The sequence below is a fragment of the Ziziphus jujuba genome, chromosome 9 (genome assembly GCF_031755915.1).
Source record: "Ziziphus jujuba cultivar Dongzao chromosome 9, ASM3175591v1".
Lineage (NCBI taxonomy): Eukaryota > Viridiplantae > Streptophyta > Magnoliopsida > Rosales > Rhamnaceae > Ziziphus > Ziziphus jujuba.
Window position 1 is genome coordinate 27405848 of NC_083387.1, and position 27472 is coordinate 27433319.

The 27472-nt window shown below is 33.3% G+C and overlaps 3 protein-coding genes across 4 annotated transcripts; all 3 read left to right on the forward strand.

Moving 5' to 3' along the window:
* Nucleotides 1-9343: 9343 nt before the first annotated feature.
* On the forward strand, nucleotides 9344-11485 carry LOC107427765 (receptor-like protein 33). Of its 2 annotated transcripts, none has more exons than XM_060820227.1 (2): nucleotides 9344-10195; nucleotides 10272-11485. In XM_060820227.1, the coding sequence occupies exon 2, from the start codon at nucleotides 10483-10485 to the stop codon at nucleotides 11257-11259; it is 777 nt and encodes a 258-aa protein (XP_060676210.1). In that variant the 5' UTR covers nucleotides 9344-10195; nucleotides 10272-10482; the 3' UTR covers nucleotides 11260-11485. The 2 variants fall into 2 exon arrangements, with proteins under 2 accessions (XP_060676210.1, XP_060676211.1); XM_060820228.1 differs by having other exon boundaries at nucleotides 9344-9985; nucleotides 10093-11485.
* A 5468-nt stretch (nucleotides 11486-16953) lies between these two features.
* Nucleotides 16954-17415, forward strand: LOC107427753 (putative receptor like protein 25). Its single transcript, XM_016038134.3, has one exon. It carries the CDS (start codon nucleotides 16954-16956, stop codon nucleotides 17413-17415), a length of 462 nt encoding a protein of 153 aa, XP_015893620.3.
* Nucleotides 17416-22721: 5306 nt separating this feature from the next.
* Nucleotides 22722-27212, forward strand: LOC107427745 (receptor-like protein 33). The gene is made up of 3 exons (XM_048481063.2): nucleotides 22722-25603; nucleotides 26694-26748; nucleotides 26907-27212. Exons 1-3 carry the CDS (start codon nucleotides 22722-22724, stop codon nucleotides 27210-27212), a joined length of 3243 nt encoding a protein of 1080 aa, XP_048337020.2.
* Nucleotides 27213-27472: the final 260 nt, after the last annotated feature.

The window sequence follows — 27472 nt, forward strand, 5'->3', positions numbered from 1 at the left end:
GCGGAAGGAAATGAAAATGACAAAAGATAGAGGCGGCAAAGCCAGCCAAGAATAATAAAAATAATTAATTAAAATAAATGATTTAATGAAAATAAATGATTTAATGAAAATAAATAATATTGAAGGCGGTATAACCAGCCAAGCAATATATGAAAATAAAATAATTAAAATATATGAATGATAAATATGAATGCTTACTTGATTATGAAGAACCAAAGTGTTACAAGCACTCAACACTCAGGATAAATAAATTGATTACAGAGTTTTTTGGGATAGAAGAAGATTGAGGAAAGAGGAGAAATCTGCCAGAAACTCTCTAAGCTCTCTCTATCTTCAGTAGTAAAAAACTCTTGAAAGAAAAAACTTCCAAAGAAAAAACTTGATTTGGAATGAGAATGAGGCTCCTTTTTATAGGCAAAGGAGGACTTGATTCCTGTTGATGAATAGTTGATTGAATAGTGATATGCTTTCGGCTTCTTTTATTGTTCATGAATAGTGATTGAACAGTAAAGTCTCGTGATCTGCTTTTGTGAGTGGAATGTTGAAAGTAACTTTGTACTGTCAAAGATTCCTGACATTGATTATGACTTCAGGCTTCTAACATGTTGTTGATGTTGTGATCTTCTTCATCTCCAAACTGGTAGGTATCGTCTTCATCTGGATCAAGTTCTATGTCTTCATCTGATTCTTGATTATTGTCTGTATTAATGATTCTTTGTTTTTTGAAAATTTTATAATAAATAGCAGCAAGGTCTGGATACATTGTTTTGTAGTGAAATGATACAAATACATCATTCCATACATATCTGAATCCATTGTGTATATATAATTTTGTATATTGATTTTCTTTGGCTAAAAAATATTTTTGAGTGATATGTTGGAGATTAAAGTTGTCTCCATACACAGCAGCTCTCCAATGGCGTAATTGTTTTGTGATTGGACTGGAACATCTACGTACCTGTTCGTCTTGGCGGAAATGATTAGTAGCATATTTTGATTTTTCAAAAGTGATTAGGTGGCGTGCTGGTTCCCATCCATGGATCCATTCTGGTGGAGTGGATGTGATGTGAGCAGCAATATATCCTTGTTGTTTTAATGGTGCTGAATGATGGGGTAAAAAGAGGCAGGTGATGGCCATTTTGATTAGTTCAGTACAGTTTTGGGCTTGATCTGTATGGGTGAATATAATGGTACCAACTAATCCCCAGTCAAAGAGGGTGGCCCAAGTGATTGTTTTATTTTGGTAAATAAAATTGTGGAAGGTTGCGGCATATAGGCCAACACGGTAAATACAATAACTGATTTGGTGTGGACAGCCAACATGATTAAGGGGTATATTTTCAGGGTCACATGTGGTACATTTGATATTGGAAGGATGCAAAACAGCTTCCGAATATGCATACATACCACGGGGACAGGTATTGGGTGATTGGATGAATGATCGTAACATTTTTTGGAGGAAATTAAATTCATCATAAAATTGTTTTCTTTTGATTTTCCAAATACGGGAAATAATATCACTGGGTAAACCATCTTGATGTAACCATTGATTAGGGTAGAAAAAGATACGGGCAGGATTCCAAGGTAAGGTGGAATTTTTGATTAAAGGATAAGGATTGTCAATGAGCTGAAAAGGTTGATTGGAATGGCTAGTAGAACCGTGGTTTTGATTAAGAGGTTGTTTTTGTTTGTTGGTCCAAAAATCTAGGTCTTTTTGGAGGTGATTAATATGGAGTTGATGGATGGCATTATTATGAAGTAGGGTTTGAATTTGGTGTTTAAGACATTGATTCTTATGTTTGAGTTCATGAACTCGGAATTCTAAGGGATGATCTAGGTAAGGTTTATTGAGGAGATCTAGAGGATCTTGGGCTTGAATAGTTTGATTATTGGGATGGTGTGGGTTGGCAATAACAGTGATTGGTCGAGGATGGGTATGTTGCATTTTTTGGGCGGATTGGGAACTAGAAGCTTGATTAGAAATGATTTTGTGGACAGAACGGAGAGTTTTAGAAAATTCTGGGTCCATTCTAACCCAAGGGTGAATAAAGGTTTTTGGACCTATTTCTCTATGGGTGATTTCAAGGGCTTCATGGAGACTATAATAGCCTCGGTATTGGGTATTGGTTTGGCCAGCTATTTCATGGGTTATTTGGGACCAAGTTTTATAAAGGCCAGGGTTTGGGCCTGTAAATAGGATGTAATAAGAATAGTATTTACTATCGGGCTTTTGTTTGATTGATTGTAAGTAAAAACAAAGGTTATCAAGGGTTTGAATAAAATCTGGTTTTTCTTCAGGTGATTCAAAATGGGTTTGATTCCAAATGGAATTGATTAAGGCTCTTTGGGGGGTATCTAATTCAAATTGGGTTGGGAAATTCTTTTCAGAATTTTCGCCACTCCAAATTGGAACAGATGTGCTGTTGATGATTATGTAGCCGCGTGGGCGAGACATGCTGTAATGAAAATGATTAGAGAAAAGATAGTATGCAAAGATTTGAAAAAATGCAAAGATATATAAATATAGGTTGTGAAATAAAGTTTTAATGATTTGATATGTATAGAAGCAGGATTGATTGAAAGATGGAAGATAAGAGGAATAAAAAGGAGGATGATGGATTTGGATCTGATTAAGCTGTTTTGAAATAGATTGATCTTGAAAAATCTGGACATTATTTGATTGAAGCAAGAAATCAAATTTGATTTTTTCACCTAAAGGGTGACTGACTATACCATCATGATTTGTGATAAATGGGTATAACAAAGAAAGGAAAGGAATACCTAGGATGACTTGATCTGTCATATTTTTGATTAAGACAAAAGAAGTTGTATAACAAATATTACTATGGTAAATTTGAGCTTGATTGATTTCATATTTTAAATCCATTTTACTACCATTGGCAGAACTTAATTTTTCTTTTGTTTTGGTATAATATTGATTAGGGATAAGACTTTCATGAATACAATTTAAATATGCACCGGAGTCTAAAAGTGCAATTGTTGTTAATTGAAAATCTTTAATGATTATGGTGATTTTGATGTGCCATTTTCTAAGTTTGATTTTTTGAATTGAAGCTAGACAATTATCACGGGAAGAACCTTCTTCCTGTTCATCAGGTTGATTAGGACTGAGAGGATGGGGGTTATCCTGAATAAATTGTAATCGATGTTTAATTAAATGATTTTCCATTTTTAATTCTTTAATTTCAGACTTGATTGTTTTAATTTCTGTTTGTAAATCTTGAACAGTTATGGGTTTAGTTTTTGATTTATTAAATGTTTGTAAGGCTTCTATTAAACAGATTTTTTGAGTACTTTTATTATGTTGATTTGTTTCTTTGTGAGTATCAGTTATTATCTTTTTATATTTTTTCATGTATTCTATTCTTTCATCAGGATTCTCTAATTTACTAAGTAATTCTAAGATTATATCTTTATCTTCTGTAGAATTAGTTAAGACACTAAGTGATTGATTACAGCAGGTATCTAGACAACAAGCATCTAAACATCCTAAAGTAATTTTAGGGTTATCTGTGTCACTAGTGGATTTAGTGTGAATACTTGATTCGTCAGAACTTGATTCAGTGTAAATATTATTTTCACTATGTTCACTATCAGTGTTGTGTATACCTAAGACATTGATTAAGTTTTGTTTTTGATCTTCTGGTATTTCTAATTGTTTGATTGTTTGTTTGACTTTGCATTGATTAGCAAAATGACCAAATTTGTTACATTTATAACATTTGATTTTAGTTTTATCTTTTGAATCTTTTTTATGTTTATTTGATTTATAAAATTTATCAGGATTGGGTTTATTATACTTATGGGATTTATAATAAACTTTAGAATTTGAATATTTATTGTTTCTAAGAGCGTTCCTATGTGATTTGTTTTTGATTTTGATTTGCCTAGAGGGTGCTATGGTAGATAGACCATATTGTTGACAAAAATTTCCTAATTCGTATTTAGTTTTCTTTTTATCATTATTTAATTGATTGGCTATTTTCATATCAGTACACATTTTGAGTCCTTCTTTTTTGATTATTGAGACGATATCTCCATAAGTTAATGAATCATAGTCTATGTGACCACTATCATTACTTAAGACATTTCTGATTTTCCTAGCAAATAATTGGGGTAGACCATTGATAAATTTTTCTTTCCAAAAGGGTTGATTACTATCGTCTCTCATCATGATTCCAGAAGTAAATGTTTGTACATACCATTCGAAATCATTAAGAGTTGGACAGTGTAAATTGGTTAACTGACTATGAATTCTTTCGGTGACAGCTGTAGGGGTTCCTATAAAATGTCTAATTATTGTGGCTAACAAGGTATTGACACCATCTGGGACACCTTGACCTATTGATTCGTCAAATATGGGGAGTCCTTCTTCATCTAGTTTAACGGCATGAATGATTTCTGATTTAGATTGATCTGTTAAATGTTTTGTCCACCAGTAGTGTAAAGTACCAGTAAAACCTGTGACTAATAATTCAACAATTTCAGGTTGGGGAAGGTTTTGATTAGTAAAATAACTATTAGCAACCATGGACATGTGGTGCAATTTATTTAATATTTCTTGTTCTTTTAATCCATCAATATTCCATTCGTATAATTTATCAGAACTGACAGAGAATTGAAATTTAGAGGTTGATTCTTGAAATTCAAGGGGTAATGGTTTATTATTCCATTGTTTAAAAGTATTAAATCTTGGTTTTTGATTTTTAAGTCTATTAATATGATTATCTATGGAAGATTGATTTGATTCTGGTAGCTAGATTTGAAGAAGAGGCTTCAATTTTGGAACTGGAAGTCTTTAATTGTAATTCTTTTAAGAGTTGACTTAATTGATTAGTTTTATTTGGAAGGGTTGGAACTTTTGTAATATCTAGAAATTTTATTGGTGGTTGAGGTTTAATTTCTTCTTTAGAGGAATTATCAATTTTGGTTTCTATTTTATCTAATTGTTTACCTATGGTAATAAGACTTTGATTTGTGTAATTATTTTGTTCAATGACTTTTCGAGTCTCATTAATTAAATCGTTATTTTCATTTGTGGAAGTTTTAAAGGGTGAGGCTATGACTTGATTATCTAAATGGGGAATGATTATTTTTTCAACTGGAGGGTGACTAGACATGACTGTGGATTTATCTGATTTAATCCATTTTTCTTTTGTTAAAGTTTTTAAATTGTTTAAAGGATAATAGAATTTTTCAAGAAAATCAAAAAATTTAATGTCAAATTTAAGTTGTAACATTGTTTGTTTCCAAGTTTGCCAAATTTCTTCTTTCTGTTCTCTAGTGTGTGATTGTCTATATTTGATTAATCTATCGTGATTTTTATCGGACATCATTTCTTGATTTAATTGTTTCCAGTGTGGTTTAAAAGGGGTATCTAATGTGTTTAATTGGGGATCGATGAAATCTGAGGCTGTGGGTGACTGTGTTGATTTTATTTCTTCATCACTGTAACGAGGCTGACTAACTTGTCCAGTGTGGTGAATTGATTTTAATCTAAGATTTTTAAGTTCATTTTCTAATCGTAATTTGTGTAGCTGTTGTTCTAATTCTTGAATTTTAATTTTTTGTAAATCTTTTTCTATTTCATAATCTCTTCGGGATATACTATCAGAAGAGATTGACTCTATGATTGGTTGATTAAGGGATCTTCTTGAGGAGGTTCCTAAGGATTGATTAGATCTAGGATTTCTATCAAAGGTGATTCTAACTGATCCATCATCAGATTGGGAAATGAAGTCAGTGTTGGTTAAAATATTTTGAATAGGGGTTGGACTACGGACATCAGTTAATACCCAATCAGAGGGTAAATTAACATCTGACCACTTGATTAATTTAGGGATTTTAATATTTAAATCTTGGTATTGACTCTGGATTAACATAGTATGACCTTTAGCATTGTGTTGTTTAGCTTTAAAGTTCATATTAGTTCCTGAGACTTTATAATGAATTCTGTAGATTAAGGCTAAGGGTTGACGACCTTCGTCGAAGTCATAACCTGAAGTTTTTAAATTAAGAGTTAAGACCTTTTATATATATAAGTTAAAATTTTTATATTATATATATATAATGAAATTCTACATTATGGACGATCCGCACCATAATAATATTAACCAAGATTTTTTAAAAAACTGTCGTCTTTGCAGTGGTTCATATGATAAAAATGTGCGGACGTTATAGATGATCCGCACCATAATAATATTGATGAAGATTTCTTAAAAAACTATCATTTTTGCAGTGGTCCGCATGATAAAAATGTGCGAACGTTCGCACCATAAACAGATTCTATATATATATTTACCAAAAAAAAAAAAAGAAAAAAAAAAGACTAAGAATATCCAATCCTTCCCATATAAATTTTGCTCATCGATAAGTCCTTTTATTTATTTATTTTTGTGTGCTAAAACAATTATTGTTCATCGAGGAAGGTCGAAGGTCAAGGGGTGATGTCCATGGAAATTTCTTTTGGGTCCATATGTTGGAATTTTTTGCCATTCCTATTTTTTGACGTTACGGTAGGTGATACTGATTAGTGATTTAACCATACTGAAGGTCAAGGGGGTCATGTCCGAGTGGAAATTCCTTTGGGGTCCACATGTTGGTGGAATTTTTTGCCATTTCTAACTTAAAGCTAGTATCCAATACTGTAACAAGCTAATTTATTAACCAAAAAGTTAAAAAAAAAAAAAATCTTAGCTTATTCCTCAATATATATATATATATATATCCATTTATCATAATATTTTTTTGATGGTTTTTCTATCATAATTTTATTTATCAATTTTTAAATTGCTTCAAAATAAAATATTTAAATATATAGATGAGATTTAAATGATACCTAAATTAGTTTACTTTATTTTTCTAGAATTTTAACCTGTCACTAAATCTATATAATATATTAAAATATCTTTAAATTTTAGCCTTTAAAATAATTTAAAAGTTACTAATAAAAACTTTAATGAAAAAATCATCATGACGGCTCAATAGCAGATTGACTTATAGATAGATATATATATATATATATATATATATATATATATATATATATATATATATATATATATGTGCAAAAAAGAAAAAAAAGGAAAAATGAAAAAAGATTGATCAGAATATCCAATCCTTTCCAAACAAATTTTGTTCATTTATAAGTCCTCTTTTATTTTTATTTTTTTGGCTGAAACAATTATTGTTCCTCTAGGAAGGTCAAGGGGTGATGTCCATGGAAATTTCTTTTGGGTCCATATGTTGGAAGTTTTTGCCATTCCTAATCTAAAGCTAGAAAATACTGGAAGAAGCTAATCTTTTGACCGAAAGGATTAAAAAAAGAAAAAAAAAAAAGAAAAAAAATCTTAGCTTGTTCCTTAATCTATATATATAATTAGGTGAACATTTCTATTTTATATACTTGTAGATATGCATCTTTATAGCTTACTTGTAGCCTCAACAATGCAGTAACAACTAATAGTGTAAAAATATTGACAAATTACCTTCAACCAAGTATGATTTTCAATTTTTTTTTTTTAAGTGAATTATATTTTATTTTTTATATTGGGGATGGGGGATTCACTTGGTAAATTGACCAAGAAATTGGTTGCTTTAATAACTCAGTTGTTCTCTTACGATATGTTTGGATAAAAGTAAAGTTAGTGAGAATCTATTTTCCTTATGAAAGTGATAACTTGAGAATCTATTTTCCTTATGAAAGTGATAACTTTATTTTATTTGGATGTTTATTGTAAAGTAGAAAAGTGTGGGACTAGGGAATTAGATTCCCACTAGTGTAGAAAAATATGTAGGAAAGTTGTTCCCACATATATAGGTGTCATTTTGAAATTTCCAAAGAAATTAGTTTTGAAATTTTTTTAAAATACATATTTACCCTTAATTTATTAAACAATATTAAATTTAATTACTTATAAATCCCAACTATTCTATTACTTACCAAATAAACCAGGAGAAAAAATAATTGTTAGGAAACTAAATCACAGAAAACTAAATTCTGAAAATTATTTTCCCATTTAACTTTGATACTTCCCAAACGGATCCTTAATTTAAAGTGAAATTTTGAAGAATGATAATTTGACAGATTTACGGAAACATATATGCATCCAAATGTTTACAAAATGACACTATTAAAATATTATTAGTTAACACATTTAAATAATTAAATATGGATAATTAAGTGAATAAAACAATAAATCAATTAACAAATGTTTACAAAATGATACTTATTAAAATATTATTAGTTAACATATTTAAATAATTAAATATGGATAATTATGAGAATAAAAAAATAAATCAATTAAATATTATCATATCATTTGATAAATAAATTTAATAAATATATTTGGTGACTCTAGTAAAACCATTATTGAAAACCTATTTAATATTTTTAAGCTTATTTGATGAAATTCTTAACAAACTTTTGTTCACGTATTTTATTAAATAAGGGTTAGTATGAGTAATGCTAGGTTAGGAACAATATTTCCCACATAAGATGGGAGTGTGTTGATGTGTCAAGCTTAATTGCTGATAGTATTATCTCAATTAATGATTTACAACTAACATACTAATTGAGTAAAGGACAACATTTAGTATTTGTTACGTGATTAGTTACCCAATATAAAATGAGAATTAAGTTCTCAATAGGTCAAATATATATATATATATATATATATGTATTCAACTAGACTTCTTTTAAATCGATTGATAGTTTTATCATCAAAATTTCATTTTTTAATTTTTTAATCGTTTCAAAGATTGAGATTAAAATTTTTTTTTATGATTATTTAGGTCCTTCTAATACTCACTTTATTTAAATAAAATTTTAGTCCGCAATGTGATGCAATGACTAACAATGAAATACATAATGCAAAAACCATTAAATTAAGAGCCCATAATAAAAGGTTAATGTTAAAATGGTCAGGTTAACTTAACATGAGCTAACTCTCTTTATATATAAATATAGTCTTTCCCTTCTTCGGGATAGCTGAGGATACGCTGCTAAACAAATTTGTCCCTCATGTATATAATATACTGAGCAAAAATTGAGATCAATTTATTTTTTATTTATTTTTATAATAAAAAAACCAAAACCTAAGAGCATCCCAACCTATTCCTCAAAATAAAAAGCGAAACATTAAAAAATACCCATTTTTAACGGTTGGCTTTTAAAATAAAAAAGCATGGGATGGAGTGCGGGCTGCGAATACAGTCCATGAAATGAAAGGACTTAATAGTAGGGGCCACGCTTTTTGTTTTTCCTTTTTTTTTAGCTTTTTCTTTTCTTTTCTTTTTTTTTTTTTTTTGGGTAATGCCATTCTTTTATAGCGAAAACCTTGTTCAATTCAACCCAATAACATATATAAAATCAAAATAAAGTGGACAAATTGAAAATTTCCCTAGAGATTTAACTACATAATGTGTCATAACCTTCACAAATTTCAAATCTCTCATTCCTCCCATTTCATCTTCATTATCACTCATAATACATTTTGTCCCCAAAAAAAAAAAAAAAAAAAAAAAAAAAAAACAAAACAAAAACAGAAAAGATGAGGATGTGTGAATTCCTCTTATTTTATTTCGTTCTGCTCATCTCATCATCATGTTTCTTGTTTGTTTCTTCACACTCTTCCAATTCCTCTTCGGTCATGAGTTTCTATTGCCTCCCTCACCAATCCTCCATTTTACTTGAGCTAAAGCAAGAGTTTAAACTCGATGAACCAGGTGAACCTTCAAAGATGACAGATTGGAAAGCAGGCACCGATTGCTGTTTGTGGCCTGGAGTCTCATGCGATATGGCAACAGGTCATGTTGTAAGCCTTGACCTTAGCAGCAGCTCGCTTGAGGGCCCTTTGCGTTCTAACAGTAGCCTTTTCAACTTACTTCATCTTCAAAACCTCAACCTTGCCTACAACGACTTTAGTTCAAGCCCAGTTCCCTCGGAGTTTGGCCAACTTTCCAGGTTAACCCATCTCAACCTCACTTGCTCTCTGTTTTCTGGTCCTATACCATCTGAAATCTTGAGGCTGACGAATTTGATTTTGCTTGATCTTTCTTACTATTTTGGAGGTCCTTTTCCTTTTTGTGAGGATATCGGAGATTATTATCCAAATATTCAGGAGCCTGAACTGCTGAGAAGGCTTGCTGAAAACATTACGAGTTCTTGATCTTGGTGGGTTAAACTTTTCTTCCAAAGTACCTGAATCGTTAGGAAATTTATCTTCCCTAACACATCTCTTTCTTGATAGATGCAATTTGCATGGCGATTTTCCAAAAACAATATTCCGATTGCCTAACCTACAATCAGTTAAACTGCTGGATAATGGTGATCTCACCGGTTCTCTTTCGGAATTTCATTATGGCAGCAATCTTTTGTCGTTGGAAATTTCGATTACAAAATTTGGGGGGAAATTGCCAAATTCAGTTGGCAACCTTACCTCTTTGAATGTTTTGGATCTCATGAATTGTATATTTTCTAGGCCTGTTCCTTATTCTCTTGGGAACCTTGCAAATATCAGTCAACTTCTCCTGGGTAGCAATGAGTTTATCGGTGAATTTCCTTCTTCACTTGGAAATCTGACACAGCTAAGCGATCTGGATCTTTCAAATAACTTTTTCCATGGAAGCTTGCCAATGTCATTTCCATATCTTCTGGCAGATATCTACTTCAACAACAATAGTTGCATAGGTCCAGTGCCATTCCAAACTTTTAGTAACTTGACCTTGCTTTCGACTCTTGATTTGTCTAGCAACTCGCTGAATGGAGTCATCCCTTCATCTTTACTTTCGTTAGCTTCTTTGCAATCCCTATATTTGGATGACAATCAGTTTATAGACCATGAGAGTATCAACTCTATTTCATCCCAATTGGAATATCTGTCTTTAAATCGAAATAAATTAAAGGGGAGTATTCCAAGTTCCATCTTCAAACTGCAAAGCCTGACATCACTGCTCCTTGGTTCAAACAGTTTAAGTGGTAGAGTTGATTTCGGCATCTTCTCAGAGATGGGAGAGCTTAAGAATCTTGATCTCTCACATAATGCACTATCTCTAACAACAAATGTGAGTATGAATATTCCTTCTCTTCCCAAATTTCAGTATTTAGATTTGTCCTCATGCAACATAACTGAATTTCCTGATTTCCTAAAAGCACAAAATGAATTACTGTCATTAGATCTTTCTCATAATAAAATTTGTAGCCCAATACCTAAATGGTTCTTGAGCATATCCTGTTGAATGGAAACAAAAACCAGAAGCAAAACAAAACAAAACAGAACAGCAAAACAGAGAGCAAAACCCGAAGGAAGGAAAGAAAACTACAGCTGCTGGTTTATTGAATGATTCTCAGCTTTTGTGGCTTACAACACACCCAAGGAAAAAACATAACAATATTTATACTAATACTTAACCCTGCCTACATAAAACATCATAAAATTACCCTAAAAGAAGTTTCTAAAACTTGAACTCTAAGAAAACTTGGACCCTAAGTAACCAAGGCCCACAAAATAATAACCCAAAAAATCAAGTTTATATTTCAACACTCCCCCTTAAACTTGATTAGTTATTCCTATTAGACTTCTCAATTTAACAAAGACTTCATGCTTGAGAGGCTTGGTAAAAATATCGGCTACTTAATCATGAGTCTTCACATACTCTAGCTGTACATCTCCTTTGATAACACATTCTCTAATATAATGATAACGCGTATCAATATGTTTGCTTCGATCATGAAAAATAGGATTCTTGGCAAGGGCTATTGCTGATTTGTTATCCACGTAAATCTTGGTTGGTTCTTCTTGTGGACTGCCCAATCTCCTTAACAAGTTTCGAAGCCAAATTGCATGACAAACACAAGAGGTGACAGCTACATACTCCGCTTCACATGTTGAAAGAGTAACAATTTGCTGCTTCTTTGACATCCATGTAAACGTCGTATTTCCCAAATAAAACACAAAGCTACTTGTGCTTTTACGATCATTTATATCTCCACCCCAATCACTATCACTATATCCAACAAGCTTGTAATCATCGAAAGTTGAATAATACAAACCAAAACTTATTGTACCTTTTAGATAACGAAGAATCCTTCTTGCTGCCTTCAAGTGAGTTGTTGTTGGATTCTCCATGTATTGATTTATAACTCCTACAGCATAGAGAATATCTAGCCTTGTACATGTCAAGTATCTTAAACTTCCAACAAAGCTCTTAAAAAATGTTGGATCCACCTTTTCTCCTTCCTCATGCTTTGATAACTTGACTCCACATTCCATTGGTGTACCAACCGGATTTACATCATCCATTTTAAACTTTTTAAGTACCTCCTTAGCATACCCTTCTTGAGTAATTAATATGCCTTCACCTCCTTGCTTTACTTCAATGTCGAGATAGTAAGACATGAGCCCAATATCGGCCATCTTAAACTCCCTCGTCATCTCCTCCTTAAACTCGACAAACATACTTGGATTGCTGCCCGTGAAAATTAAGTCATCTACATACAAGCACACAATCAATATATCATCTCTTTTAATTTTAATGTAAAGTGCATGCTCATATGGACACTTGATAAAATTCCTTTCTTGGAGATACTTGTCAATTCTAGCATTCCAAGCTCTTGGTGCTTGCTTTAACCCATAAAGTGCTTTCTTCAACCTTAAGACTTTGTCTTCTTGTCCTTTGATTTCATATCCTTGTGGTTGTTCGATGTAAACTTCTTCTTCAAGAACTCCATTTAAGAACGCAGACTTCACATCCATTTGATGTATTTTCCAATTGTGTTGAGCTGCCAATAAGATGATTAACCTTACCGTTTCTAATCGTGCAACAGGTGCAAAAACTTCATCATAGTCTATACCAGCCCTTTGACTATAGCCTTTCACTACCAACCTTGCCTTATACCTTTCAACCTCACCTTTAGCATTCTTCTTGGCTTTATACACCCACTTCACACCAATAGCCTTGGATTTTTGTGGAAGTAAAGCTGGTTCCCAAGTTTTGTTCTTCTTAATTGCTTTTATCTCCTCATCCATGGCATTCTTCCAATTTTTGTCTTTCATTGCCTCTTGGAAGTTCACGGGTTCACAATCAGCAAATAAACAAAACAAAGTGAGATCATCCTGGTTTTCAGTTACCTTATATACCTCTTGTAAACTCCTAAACTGTGGGGCCCTTTCACTTGAATTTCCGCCTTCTTGAAGACTTGCTGTTGGTGAAGCTGGTGGGTGATCCACTCCTCTCTTATTAGCTCCATACCTGGCTGTTCCGCTTCTTCCTCTTTAAGATATGGGAGAAAATTGTAGCTTTCATCATGTGATTCCCAATTCCACTCTTCTTCTTCATTAAATATAACATCCTGGCTGATTATTGTTTTCCTACTCTTAGGATTGTAGAGTTTGTACCCTTTGGAGTTTATGTCATAGCCAATGAAGACATACTTCTCACTTTTGTCATCCAATTTGCTTCTTTTCTCATCAGGTACATGTACATGAGCTATGCTTCCAAACACTCTTAGGTGTGAAATACCGAGCTTCCTTCCACTCCAAGCTTCTTGAGGTGTTTTTCCCCACACACTTCTTGTTGGAGATCGGTTAGATAGGTAGACAGAACATGTAACCGCCTCTGCCCAAAACTACTTCAGCAATCTCGCCATATCTAGGATTGTTCTATTCTTCCTTTCTGCCACACCGTTTTGTTGGGGGGATCTTGGTACTGTTAAAAACCTTCGAATTCCATGTTCTTCACAATATTTCTGGAATTCATTTGATGTGAACTCTCCTCCTCGATCAGATCTCATAGCTTTAACCAAACAGCCACTTTCTTTCTCAACAAGAGCCTTAAACTTCTTAAAATTCTCAAATACCTTTGATTTTTCTTTCAAAAAATATACCCACGTCTTTCTCGAAAAATCATCAATGAAAAGAAGGAAATAGTAACTTTTACCAAGTGAACTAGGCTTCATTGGACCGCACACATCAGCATGTATAAGTTCCAGCGGCTTTCGAGCTCTCGAAGTTGTCTCTTTGGGAAAACTTTTTTTAAATTGTTTTCCAAGTAAGCACCCTTCACAAACTTGATCCAGATTACGAATGCAAGGTAATCCTCTCACCATCTCCTTTTTGGATAGCAACTCTAGACCTCTAAAATTTAAATGCCCAAATCTAAGATGCCAAAGCCAAGACCCATCTTTGTAGCATGCCTTGAGACACTTGGCAGCATCATTTTGAATGTTGAACATGAACATTCTATTTCTTGACATCGGCACCTTGGCTATTAAGTTGCTTACATTGGCCCTTATACAAAGATGGTTGTCTTTTAGATGAATATCATAACCTTTCTCCAAAATTTGTCCAAGACTCATGATGTTGCTCTTCATACTCAGCACATAATATACATTTGATATGAACTGGTGCTTTCCGCTCCTTAACCGAATGAGGATGCTGCTTTTTCCTTTTACTGCTACCTTGGATTCATCTCCAAAAGATACATTGCCTCTCACGGATTCATCAAGCTCCACAAACATGCCTCTCCTTCCGCACATGTGATTGCTTGCACCGGTATCCAAGTACCATGTATGGTCTTCACTTCTTTCATTATCTTTGTAAGCCAACAACAAGGTACCATCTTCTTGACTTCTTTCTTTGACATAGTTGGCCTTCTCTTTAACTTTATTGTAGCTAGGGGTTCTACATTCGGAAGCATAATGATCGAGTTTCCCATATTTGTAACACTTTACATGGGACTTATTATCATACCTTGGTGCTGAAAAACCTCTCCCACGACCTCTTGTTGATCTTCTTCCTATTTGAAAGTTGCTGTTATGATCATCACCAAACTTCCAGCCCCGTCCAGGTCCTTGCCAGTGGCCACGTCCTCGCACACGGCCTCGTCCTTGTTGGCTTTGATCATTGTGACTGCTGCTGGTTTCCTCTTTAGTTGCATCAATTCGGGTCTTGAACAACTGTTCCACTATTCCTTCCTTCTTCTTTTTCTTTTCTTCATAAGCTTGCAATGAACCCAAGAGCTGCTCCAATGACATAGCTTCCAAGTCTTTTATTTCTTCGATAATGGCAACAATATGATCAAACTTTGAATCTAATGATCTAAGAATTTTCTCCATGATCTTAACATCATCTATTTTTTCACCATTCCTTTTTAATTGATTGGTCACAATCAATACTCTAGAAAAATAATCAGATATGAGTTCTCCTTCCTTCATATGCAGCATTTCAAACTTGGCCCTTAAGGTTTGAAGTCGTACCTTCTTGACTGGATCGGCTCCCTTGTAAGAGATTTGAAGCTTCTCCTATGCTTCTTTAGCCGACTTGGCTTCCGAGATCTTCTCAAACGCATCATCATCTAATCCTTGATAGATTAGATAGAGAGCTTTTTTGTCTCTCTTTCTTGAGTCTCTCAAACTATCTCTTTGATTTTGAGATAAACTAACTTCATTCTCTGTTTCGACGTAGCCTTTCTCCATTATCTCCCATATGTCTTGGGTGCCAAGGAGAGCCTTGATCTTGATACTCCAGTTGTCATAGTTATTCTTGTTGAGTGTTGGAACTTGGAAAGGGACCATACCATTATTGGCCATTTTTTTTTATCACGGTACTGTTTACGTCGCTACTGTTCACGAAACTATTCAACTAGGCTCTGATACCATTTTGTTGAATGGAAACAAAAACCAGAAGCAAAACAAAACAAAACAGAACAGCAAAACAGAGAGCAAAACTCGAAGGAAGGAAAGAAAACTGCAGCTGCTGGTTTATTGAATGATTCTCAGCTTTTGTGGCTTACAGCACACCCAAGGAAAAAACATAACAATATTTATACTAATACTTAACCCTACCTACATAAAACATCATAAAATTACCCTAAAAGTAGTTTCTAAAACTTGGACTCTAAGAAAACTTGGATCCTAAGTAACCAAGGCCCACAAAATAATAACCCAAAAAATCAAGTTTATATTTCAACATATCCATCATGACCCTGAATTCGCTGAGTCTTTCTCACAACTTCTTTAACGGTTGGCAGGAAACTCCATCTATTCTTCCATGGAAACAATTGAGTTATCTTAATCTCAGTTCAAACATGTTGCAGGGACCACTTGTTGTTTCTATAAGGGACTCAAATACTCATATGTAAATTGTAATATACTGTCATATTGTACTTACCATATCTGTTGATTTATTTCCATACTCACTTCAATGTATTTTGTATAAATAGTTGCCATAGATTAATAATACGAATTAAGCTTTGCATCATATTTTCTCTAAACCTCATAGTTCCTCCAATGTCCACCTCTTATATCTTCATCTCAAATAATAACTTGACTGGACCAATTTTTCTGTTGTTCTGTAATATAAGTCTTGAAGTATTTGATGCGTCAAATAATCATCTGGGGGGGCACTATTCCTTAATGTGTGGATAATTTGGATGGTTATCTTACTGTGCTCAATCTCCGAAGAAATAACTTCCATGGGAATATTCCTCAATTCTGCAGAACTTCAGACCGTTTAGTCACTTTGGATTTGAGTCACAACCAATTATATGGGAATATTCCGCGGTCATTAATCAAATGCAAAGATTTACAAGTTCTAGATCTTGGACACAATCAAATAAGTGATGCATTCCCATTTTGGCTACAGAATTTGCAACAGCTCCAAGTTCTCATTTTATGCTCCAACAAATTTCACGGTCTAATATGCTGTGCTCATGATTTTGTTGGCTTTATGACATTGAAAATTCTTGATCTTTCTCATAATGATTTTTTTGGAAACTTACCATCGGATTATTTTAGAAACTGGACGTCCATGAGTGCTAAAGTTTCCCAAAAGTCAAATGAGTCATAGAAATTGACTTACACTGAACAAATGTATTACAATGATTCGGTGAGCATAATAAATAAGGGACAAGAAATGGAGTTGGTCTCCAATTATGCTCAATTTGTCAAGCAACAATTTTAACGGACTCATCCCATCATCTATTGGAAATCTAATTGAGCTTGAATCCTTGGACCTATCTAACAATGAGCTTTCTGGTAGAATCCCTCAGCAATTGACACCTCTCAATTTTCTTGAATATTTAAACTTCTCTCAGAATCAACTTGTGGGTCCAATACCACAAGGAGGACAAGTTCAAACATTTCCAGATTCTTTTGAGGGTAATATGGGATTGTGTGGTATTCCATTGTCCAGAAAGTGTGAAACTCCCACACCATCTTCTAATGATCAATACAATGAGAAATCAGATTTCTTTTCTGGTTTTGGATGGAAAGCTATAGTGATAGGATATGGATGTGGATTTCTGATTGGAATGGTGGCTGGACATGTGATCAGCTCAAGGAGGCCAGATTTGGTTTTCAAAGTTTTTGGGGTGAGACTGCAGAGGGGCAGCTGAAATGAATTGGAGCATAGCTGAATGCACTTGAGGTTGTGGCAAGAGTGTGTAATAAGCTTTTTCTTTTATATATTAAGTGTCTTTTATGTGTTAATTGTCTTTTAATATGTAAAAGTTGTGGTTGTGGCAAAAGTTTGCAATAAGTTAAATAAGTAACTGCTGTGTTTGTGGCAAAACTGTGTGATCTTCATTTAGTTATAATAAGTGTCTTTTATGCATCGTTTAGTATTTTGCATTGACATATATATATATATATATATATATCAAACAGATAACATGTAAAGTTACCATGAATATCACCGATATCCAAGAAAATAGCTGATGAAAAGATACACAACCCTCAAAAGTTTTATATATCTGGGAGCTTTAATCCCTTGGTCTTTCCCAAAAGAAGGAGAAATCCCTCCTTCCTCCTCAGGGAGAGATTCAGGGTTGATTGGCTAACATTTTTGCCAGGATATGCTAGTGGACTTGTAATTGAAATTGCTATATGTCATATTGTTGTTGAGACAAGGAGAATTAGAATGAGGAGGGAGTTTGAAACTTGAGTTTAAACGAATCTGCGGCATTATCCTGATTGTGTTGCCTTCCATGTGACTTGCTTCCCCTTTTTAATTTATTTTATTTGTTTTTCGTTTTTTGTTTTTTTTGTTATATTCTTTCTCAGATTTTCCTTCCACATGTTCATTACAACATAACAGTTTTAATGTTATGTCTTAAGTAGGATTCTTCAATGGGTCTCTGCTGCAGCTTTTCCTTTCTTGATCAGTTTAAAATTTTATATATCAAGATAAATTTATTATTTATACATAACTGATAATTTAATCTCCAATCTTGTCTTTTCCTTTTTGTCATTTTTTTAAACCTAAATTATATTCACAGCTTAGCTCATGCAGATTACTCTGTTGTAAAAGGACTTGGAAGTTTTGTGAGTTTCTATTCCCTTCTTCAAGTGCTCTATTTATGAGTTTCTATTCCCTTCTTCAATTGCTCTATCATGCTATACTCTTTTTGATCTCTATCTCTATCTCTGCTTCTTTATTGTGCCCTGTTTTCCCATCTCTTCGTTTATCTTCATTTTAAATGAGATTGGACTTCGATATTTGTATTTCATTGCCATGAGCTTTACTAACTCAATTGTTTCATGGCCCCAAGCTTATTCACTCATAATCAAATTAACAGCCAAGGGTATGGATAGGATTTTCTACAAAATCCAGGACTTTTTTTTTTTTTTTTTTGGTGATTGATTTCTCAAGCAACAGGTTCAAAGGAAAAGATTCTAGAATGAATTGGGAGTTTACAAGGGTTTTGAATTCTTAAGTTTTCCAAAAACATTCTTATTGGAAGTATGCCATCAGCATCATGGAAAATATCTGGGCTTCAATCCCCTTGATCTTTCTCAAAACAGATTTCAGGGAAAGATTTCTCATCAACTGAAGCAGCTTTCTTGCATACTTCAATGTACCTCTCATAACAAACTCACAGGAATCCAGCTCGCTTCCATCTCTGTCTGTCTCTGTTTCTTAATTTGTAGCCCTGTTTTCCCATCTCTGTTTCTTAACCATCTTATTCCCACCTCAATATCAGTTTTGATATGGTCGATCTTTTATGAGCAACTGATGCCGAGAAACTTGTCATCCCATTTGCTACATAGGAAGCGATTTTCCCAAAAAAATAAAAATAAAAATAAAAAAAATTTAAAATATATACAAGCAACCACTTTGGATAATTATTAGTTTTTCTTAAAACATCATTAGAAAAAAGATTAGAAAGCCGCATGGGACCATCTTCTTAGCAAACAGAACAAGATGTAGAATCGAAGCCATAATGTGTAAGTGCATGATTAACCGAATTTGTGGTACGAGGATAGAAAACACATTCAAAGTCTGGTAGCCCACCCTCTTCAATTTTTACTTCATATCTGTTTTTAGAGGTAATAAACTGATTTTCTAATCAAACTTTAAAAGATAGCTTGGTCCAATTAAACAAAGCAAATGCAACAGTTGTGATTAGTGATATTAGTATACTATTATCAGGTCGTTCTAATTACAGACCTTTTTTTTATTTTTATTTTTTGATCGAATTCTAATAAGTTAGAAACAAAAATTCTAGATGATGCAGCATTAATCCAATAAGAGACTTGTCGTATCTTTAGTTAGAAACATTAAACAACAATTCTAGACGATCAAGCATTAATAACCCATGGTAATTGCCATGGCATTTGAAAAAATTTTGGTTTTGAAATCTTTAGAAACTTTCATACTAATTAAATAGTTACAAAAGTAAACTTAATCAATAAAATTTCTACCAAAATGAAAAAAAAAAAATATTAAAGCGATTAAGGGAAAACACCTGGGAACTTTTCTCCAACCAAATTTAAATTGCATGAGCAACTCTATTATAACTTGTTGGAAAAATATTTAGGATTAATAGTATAAAATAGCTGGCTTGAGTCAAGAGTCAACAATGTGTCAGTGTCACCCCATAAATCCTTTTCCATTTCGTTGAGTCTATCTTTTTCGTGTGATTCCAATCTAGAATAAAACAGCTGTTAGCTAGATTTTATTTGCACAATTTATCTATTAATTCTTTTGCTCCTTTGTGCTTTCTAAAGGCCGGTGCTTGTTAAATTTCTTATAATTGAGTATGTTATTTCCCTCTTGTCTACATGCTAGGTTTATGTATAGTCTTTTCCTGTATAATTTATTCAATCCCTTGAACGTGGATGGTCTAAAATAATTGTTGATTGTTCAATAATGAATTACTTGTGATACCATATAGAAGTACAAGTTAATCGAAATTTCTTACTGCACCTGTGGGTCCAATAGTACAAGAAGAACAAGGTTAATTTCCACATTTCCAAAATTTTTCTTTTCAAGTATTGACAATAAAAGGTTTAAAAGTTTAATAATTTATTAATCCATTGCCACCAGCTGTTTCATAACAAGTCAAAACCCATTAAGCTACTAACCAACAAATCCGTTACTAACTTTTCCATGTTAGATTTTTGGTCTAAAAACTAAAACATAATTAAATACATCAAGTTAATATTTGCTATCTCAGTAAAGAATTATACTCGTGTTCATCACCAGGGGCGTAACATAGCAACGACTACCACGACTTTTGCAAAAAAAAAAAAAAAAAAAAAAAAAAAAAATGGTTTTCGAAATCTTTAGCATTTTCCAGACTAAATAATTAAGGTTTTGAAATCTTTAGCATTTTCCAGACTAATTAATTTTTCACTAAGTTAATTTAGTCTGTAAAGTTTCTACCAAAAGAAAAAAGAAAAAAAAGAAGATCCTCCTAGTGTTCATCGTTAAGGGGCACAACATAATACTTACCAAGACATTAAAATAGTTCCAAAGTTAACTTAATCTATTAAATTTTAACCCAAAAAAAAAAAAAAAGCGGTAAAGTCAAAACGCTTTGGGACCTTCCTCCGGCAAATTAATTAAATAGCATGTGCGACTCAATTATTTTTTTTTAATAGGTGGGACTCAGTAAACCTGACTTGACAAGGTCCAGATCCTTTAATATAAATTTGGTCAACTATTGCTCCTTTAGGTGATACTGATTTGTGATTAAAACATACTGAAGTTGAGGGGGGTCATGTCCGTGTGGAAATTCCTTTTGGGTCCACATGTTGGTGGAATTTTTTGCCATTTCTAATTTAAAGCTAGCCGATACTGTAACAAGCTAATTTATTGGAAAAAAAGATTTTTTTAAAAACTAATTGGCAAATAAAAAAAAATCTTTGCTTGTTCCTCAATATATATATATATATATATTCTTTATTATGATATTTTGATAGTTTTTCTATTTTTGCCATTTTTTTTTTTTAAGATGATAATTTGTGACTCTTTTGATTAATTAAGGACTACGTTTCTTCACAACGAATAAAGTTGTCAAAAAAGTTACTTTAATATTGAGACTTGCAGCTGTTAGATTTTACATTAATTTGTGCAAACTTTTTTTTTTTTTTTTTTTTCCTTTGTGCATTCGAAAAAACGTGGGTGCTGGTAAATGTAGGATAAAGTCTTACAATTTTTTTATGTTTTTTTTTTTTTTTTTTTTTTTTTTTTTTTTGGGGTCGATTACAAAGTGTTATGGTTAGGTAGGTTATTTCTCCTCTTTAAGACTTCTTTCCAAGTCTCTCATTTACTTTGTGAATTTTCCATTTCATGGACCCTCCTATAACTTTCACCTTATCTTGTCCATTCATTTTTTTTTGTTTTTTTTTGTTTTTTTGTTTTTTTGTTTTTTTTTTTTCTATTTCTTTGTGTACAAAGTGCAATAGTTGAATAGGTCATTTCCCCTCTGTTGCCATGGATGTTCCATAGATCTCGTCTTTTCTTGTATAATTTTTTTCAATCCCTTCAACGCGGAAAGACTCCTTTTTTAAGTCGTTCAGTTGCTTTTGTCTATTTTCCATTGTACCATCCCTTCTTTTATATTTCACTTCATTTTATTTTATATTTTTAAGGGACTTTCATTTTTTTATTTCTTAAAGCAACTTTCACTTTAATTTAATATAGGAGATTCCTCCTACCAATCTTTGTTTTTTTTTCCTTCATTTCACATATAATTATTATGTGCGATACATACCGAACAAGCTATGATCATACACGATACAATTGGAGCATTTGGACTGGACAAAATAGTTTTTAAGTGTTCAATTGTAAATGATATTTGATACCAAGTTATCCATATACCAGGTTGTTTTTTTTTTTTTTTTTTTTTTTCCCTCTACCACACTAACTGCTGATTAAACACATGTATAGTTGGGATTCATATCCATGGATTTTTATTTTTTGGGGTTCCATATCTTGACCAAAAAAACAAAAAAAAGGAACAAAACAGAGAAGAAGACGTTTAATTTAAAAAATATAATGTTGGTCATAATCTAAATAAAAAAATAAAAAAGTTAAAAGGAAAAAAAAAAAAAAAAAAAAAAAAACTAAAGGGAACTATTTGAAAGTTACACTAAAAATTTAACTATATAAAGCCTTATAACCCTCATACATTCCAGCCTACCAGATACATATATCTGATTCCTCTCATTTTTCAAAATTATTTCGGTAAAAATGAAGACATCGTATCAATTCCTCTTACACCACTACCTCCTTTTCATCTCATCAGCATGCTTCATCTTTGTTTCACACTCTTCCAATTTCTCTTGCCTCCCTCACCAATCCTCCATTTTACTGCAACTCAAACGAGAATTCAGCCCTATTTACGATCTTTCAAATATTAGAGATTGGAAGGCAGGAAGTGATTGTTGTTCATGGGATGGGGTCTCATGCAATATGGAAACAGGTTATGTTGTAGGCCTTGACCTTAGCTGCAGCCTTCATGGTCCTTTACGTTCGAACAGCAGCCTTTTCAGGTTGCTTCATCTTCAAAAGCTCAATCTTGCTCAAAACAACTTCAGTTCATGTTCAATTCCCTCTGAGTTTGGGCAGCTTTCCAGGTTAACCCATCTCGACCTCTCTAACTCTAATTTTTCTGGTCGTATACCGTCTGAAATCTCAAGTCTAACAAATTTGATTTCACTTGATATTTCTTACTATTCTGGCATGGATTTTCCTTTTGACACATATCCAACTAAACAAGAGCCAGAGCTGCTGAGAAGGCTTTCCCAAAACTTAACTAGTTTTGGACAACTTCATCTCAGTGGTTTGAATCTTTCTTCACAAGTACCCGAATCCTTGGCAGATTTATCTTCCCTCACTCATCTCTCTCTTTGTGGATGCGGGTTAATTGGTGAGTTTCCAAGAAGAATATTCCAATTACCTAACATACAAGCCATTGATCTGTCGGATAATGAAGATCTTACTGGTTCTCTTCCGGAATTTCATTCTGGCAGCAACCTCACGTTTTTGAGACTCCGAAATACAAAATTCGTAGAGAAAATACCAAATTCAATCGGTAACCTCAAATCATTGGATGAATTGGATCTGTCATCTTGTATGTTTTCAGGGCCTCTTCCTTATTCCATTGGAAACCTTTCTCAACTCTCATATCTGTTCCTGTCAGGCAATTTTTTCAATGGTCAGCTTCCATCTACACTTGGTAACCTTGCAAAAATTCGGACACTTCACCTGGGAGGAAATGAATTTAGTGGTGAATTTCCTTCATCATTTGGAAACCTCCAACAACTGGAAAATTTATATCTTTACCAAAATAATTTCCATAGTCGTGTTCCATCTTCAGTTGCAAATTTTACACAACTAGTCAGGTTGGATCTTTCAGATAACTTTTTCCATGGAAGCCTCCCAATATCACTCCCATATCTTCTGGAAGATATCTATTTCCGTAACAACAGTTTGACAGGTTCAATCCCATCCCATACTTTTGGTAACTTGACCTTCCTTCATATCCTAGATTTGTCAAGCAACTCATTGAATGGAGCCATCCCTTCCTCTTTACTTACGTTGCCTTCTTTTCGAGAGCTACATCTGGATGACAATCAGTTTATAGACCTTGAAGTCCTCTCTAACTCATCCTTTTTGGAAATTCTGTCTTTACGTGGAAATAGATTGAATGGAAATATTCCAAGTTCCATCGCCAAATTTATTCTGCTGAGAGGACTGTACCTTAGTTCAAACAATTTAAGTGGCAGAGTTGATTTCAAAATCTTCTCAGGCATGCTTAAAACTCTTGATCTTTCATATAATAGCCTATCTCTAACAACAAATATAAGTTTGAATATTTCTGCTCTTCCCATGTTTGATCGTTTATTTTTGTCCTCGTGCAACATAACTGAATTTCCTTTTTTCCTGAAAGCACAAAATGACTTGGGCATTTTAGATCTCTCGAACAATAAAATTGGCGGCCTAATACCTAAGTGGTTCTTAAGCATGAACTTGGGTCGGTTGAGTCTCTCTCACAACTTCATTACCGGTTGGGAAGAAGTTCCATTGATTCATCAATGGAAAAGATTGTCTCATCTTGATCTCAGTTCAAACAAGTTGCAGGGGCCGCTTGTTGTTCCTCCAATGTCTACGAGGTTTTTGTTCATATCAAATAACAGCTTGACTGGAAGAATTGATCCCTTGTTCTGCAAATTAAGGGATCTTGAAGTACTTGATGCATCAAATAACCATCTGGATGGCACTATTCCTCAATGTTTGGAAAACCTGGATGGTTCTCTTAGGGTGCTCAATCTTCGAAGAAACAGCTTCGTTGGGAACATTCCTCAAATCTGCAGAGATAGAAGCATATTAATGACATTAGACTTGAGTCACAACCAACTATATGGGAATATTCCAAGGTCGCTTGTCAAATGCAAAAACTTAGACGTTTTAAATCTCGGACACAATCAACTAAGTGATACATTCCCGTTTTGGTTGCAGTATTTGCAGAGGCTCCAAGTTCTAGTATTAAGCTCCAATAAATTTCGTGGCGCAATATGGTGTCCTCGTGATTTTTTTGGCTTTATGACATTGAAAACCTTTGATCTTTCTCATAATGGTTTTACCGGAAACTTACCTTTGGAATATTTTAGAAATTGGACTTCCATGAGTTCTAAAGTTTCCAAAATGGGATTTGAGTCAGATGCAGCATACGATGAAAAAGGGACTTATAATGATTCGGTGAAGATAATATGTAAGGGACAAGAAATGGAGTTGGTAACGACTCTAACAGACTTCATATCAATTGATCTCTCTAACAATAAATTTGATGGAGAAATTCCAAGTACGTTATGGCGTCTCAGATCTCTAGTTATGCTCAATCTGTCAAGCAACAATTTTAGTGGACTCATCCCATCATCTTTAGGAAATCTAAAAGAGCTTGAATCATTGGACCTGTCTAATAATAAGCTCTTTGGTAAAATCCCTCAGCAATTGACAGCCATCACTTTTCTTGCATATTTAAACTTGTCTCACAATCAACTTGTGGGTCAAATACCACAAGGTGGACAAGTTTCTACATTTCAAGATTCTTCTTTTGAGGGTAACATGGGATTGTGTGGTCTTCCATTGTCCAGAAAATGTGAAAACCCTCGCTTGCCAGCTTCTGATGGTGTCAACAATAATGAGAAATCAGATTCCATATTTAGTTTTGGATGGAAAGCTGTAGTGGTGGGATATGGATGTGGACTGCTAATTGGAATGGTGGCTGGACATGTGATCACCTCAAGGAGGCCGGATTTGATTTCAAAATTTTTTAGGGTGAGACTACAGAGGTAACTCATATGAATAGGAGCATATATTTATGTTTAATGTATAACTGGTGTGATTGTAGCTAAAGTGTGTAATAAGCTTTTTCTTTCGTAGAACAAGTTCGTAATCTTCATTTGATGGTTTTTTTTGTCGCAAAAGTGAATAGTAAGCTTTTTATTCTTCCTTTTTTTTTTTTTTTTTTTTTTTTGGTAGTACAAGTTTGTAATCTTCATTTGATGGTTTTTAGTGTCTTTTATGCACCTTCTAATGTTTTGTATTGGCATACATATATTATATATGATTTCCATGAAAAAGGTACAGAGCCCACTAAAGTTCCACGATATTGTTGGCATGGGTCTCTGCTGCACCTCCTAATTACTGGAAATTATGTTATGTTATATTTTCCTTTCTCGATATAATATTAAATTAAAAATATTACATTTCAAGTAAAATAACTACACCAATAATACTCAAACTTGTTTTTTCTTTAAAAAAAGAAAAATCTTTTTCCCTTAATACAAATAAGAAAACAGGGAAGATCAGAATAATCAGAGAAAGAAAATATGATGGGTCGAGTCAACTTCTTTTAATCCATTATATTTCAATGCAAATACTGAATTTGCATTGAAATATAATGGATGAAAAGAAGTTGACTCGACCCATCATATTTTCTTTCTCTGTATATGTGTTAAAAAGTAATAAATACAAAAGGTTCATAATGGATGTCACAAATAGCAAAGAAAATATCTCGAGAAATGTTGATCATGACTAAATCATTGACAGTCCTAAGTTGGGGCTCTGTTTTCATCTTCCCTACTATGCCACTGTTTCAAATACACTTACAGTTTTATGAGTTTCTATTCCCATCAAGTGCTCTATTATGAGAGACTTTTTGTTTTTTTTTCTTTTTTACCATTAGACTAAATGGTTGTTAATGATAAAAAAGAAAATGGGGGAAAAGACTAATTGATTGTTATTTAAGAAATGAACCAAGACTCAACATTCCTCAAACTGCCATTATTTAAAGTCATTGAGGATTCAAGTCTTCCTCATTATGTTACAAGCTATACCTTCCTTTCCTTTTTTCTTTTTGTTATTACTGCTGTGCTTTAGGAACAGGATCCAAGGAGAGATTCAAGGAAGTATAGGGAATCTACAAGGGATTCAAGTTGTTAACCTGTCCAACAAAGATTCTTAGTGGCTACATACCATCAAACTTGTAGAGCATAACAGGCTTCATGGATAGATCCCTTCCAACTGAAGGAGCTCACGTTTCGAGCTTTCTTCAATGTTTCTCATAACAATCTTACAGGACCAGTACTATAGGGGAACCAGTTTGCTACATTTGAAACAAGTTCATATGATGGGAACTTGGGGTTACGTGATTATCCATTAGCAGCAAAATGTGGGAGTTATGTGGCCTTAAAATCACCACCACCAGCTTCTGAAGAATCATGGTTTCATTTTGCATTTGTTTGGGTGACATTTTTGCCAGGATGTTTTAGTGGGCTGGTAGTTGGAATTGTTGCTGGGAATAATGTTGTACTTGAAGAAGCAATTTTGGTTTATGAAGATTTTGTACCTGTGGGAAGGGAAAAGGATAGTTATAACGAGGAGGACGTGAGGGTTTAGAGGTTGAAGTGTTAAATAATTGATCACATCATGATGTGGAAGCTAGGCTACAAGTATAAAAATAATCAGTTGTCTTCTCCTGCTGAATCTGGATTGTGTTGGCAGCTATTTCTCTTGTTTTAGTTATATATTAATTACTCTTTGATTGAGTATTGGTTGTTTTTACATTATCTAATTTGTTTTCTGTTTTTCTATCCCCAGTTTTTTTGTTTTCTGTTTTTTAACTTCATTTATTGGTGTTTTCTACAGTTCTATTGCAC

Excerpts from the sequence above, each read along its gene's own strand:
- LOC107427753 (XM_016038134.3), top strand. The coding sequence starts at position 16,954 with ATGCTCAATTTGTCAAGCAACAATTTTAACGGACTCATCCCATCATCT.
- LOC107427765 (XM_060820227.1), top strand. The coding sequence starts at position 10,483 with ATGAATTGTATATTTTCTAGGCCTGTTCCTTATTCTCTTGGGAACCTT.
- LOC107427745 (XM_048481063.2), top strand. The coding sequence starts at position 22,722 with ATGGAAACAGGTTATGTTGTAGGCCTTGACCTTAGCTGCAGCCTTCAT. Across the intron at positions 25,604-26,693 it reads TTTAGGGTGAGACTACAGAG|GAACAGGATCCAAGGAGAGA; the intron begins GTAACTCATATG and ends GCTGTGCTTTAG. Across the intron at positions 26,749-26,906 it reads GGAATCTACAAGGGATTCAA|GGGAACCAGTTTGCTACATT; the intron begins GTTGTTAACCTG and ends CCAGTACTATAG.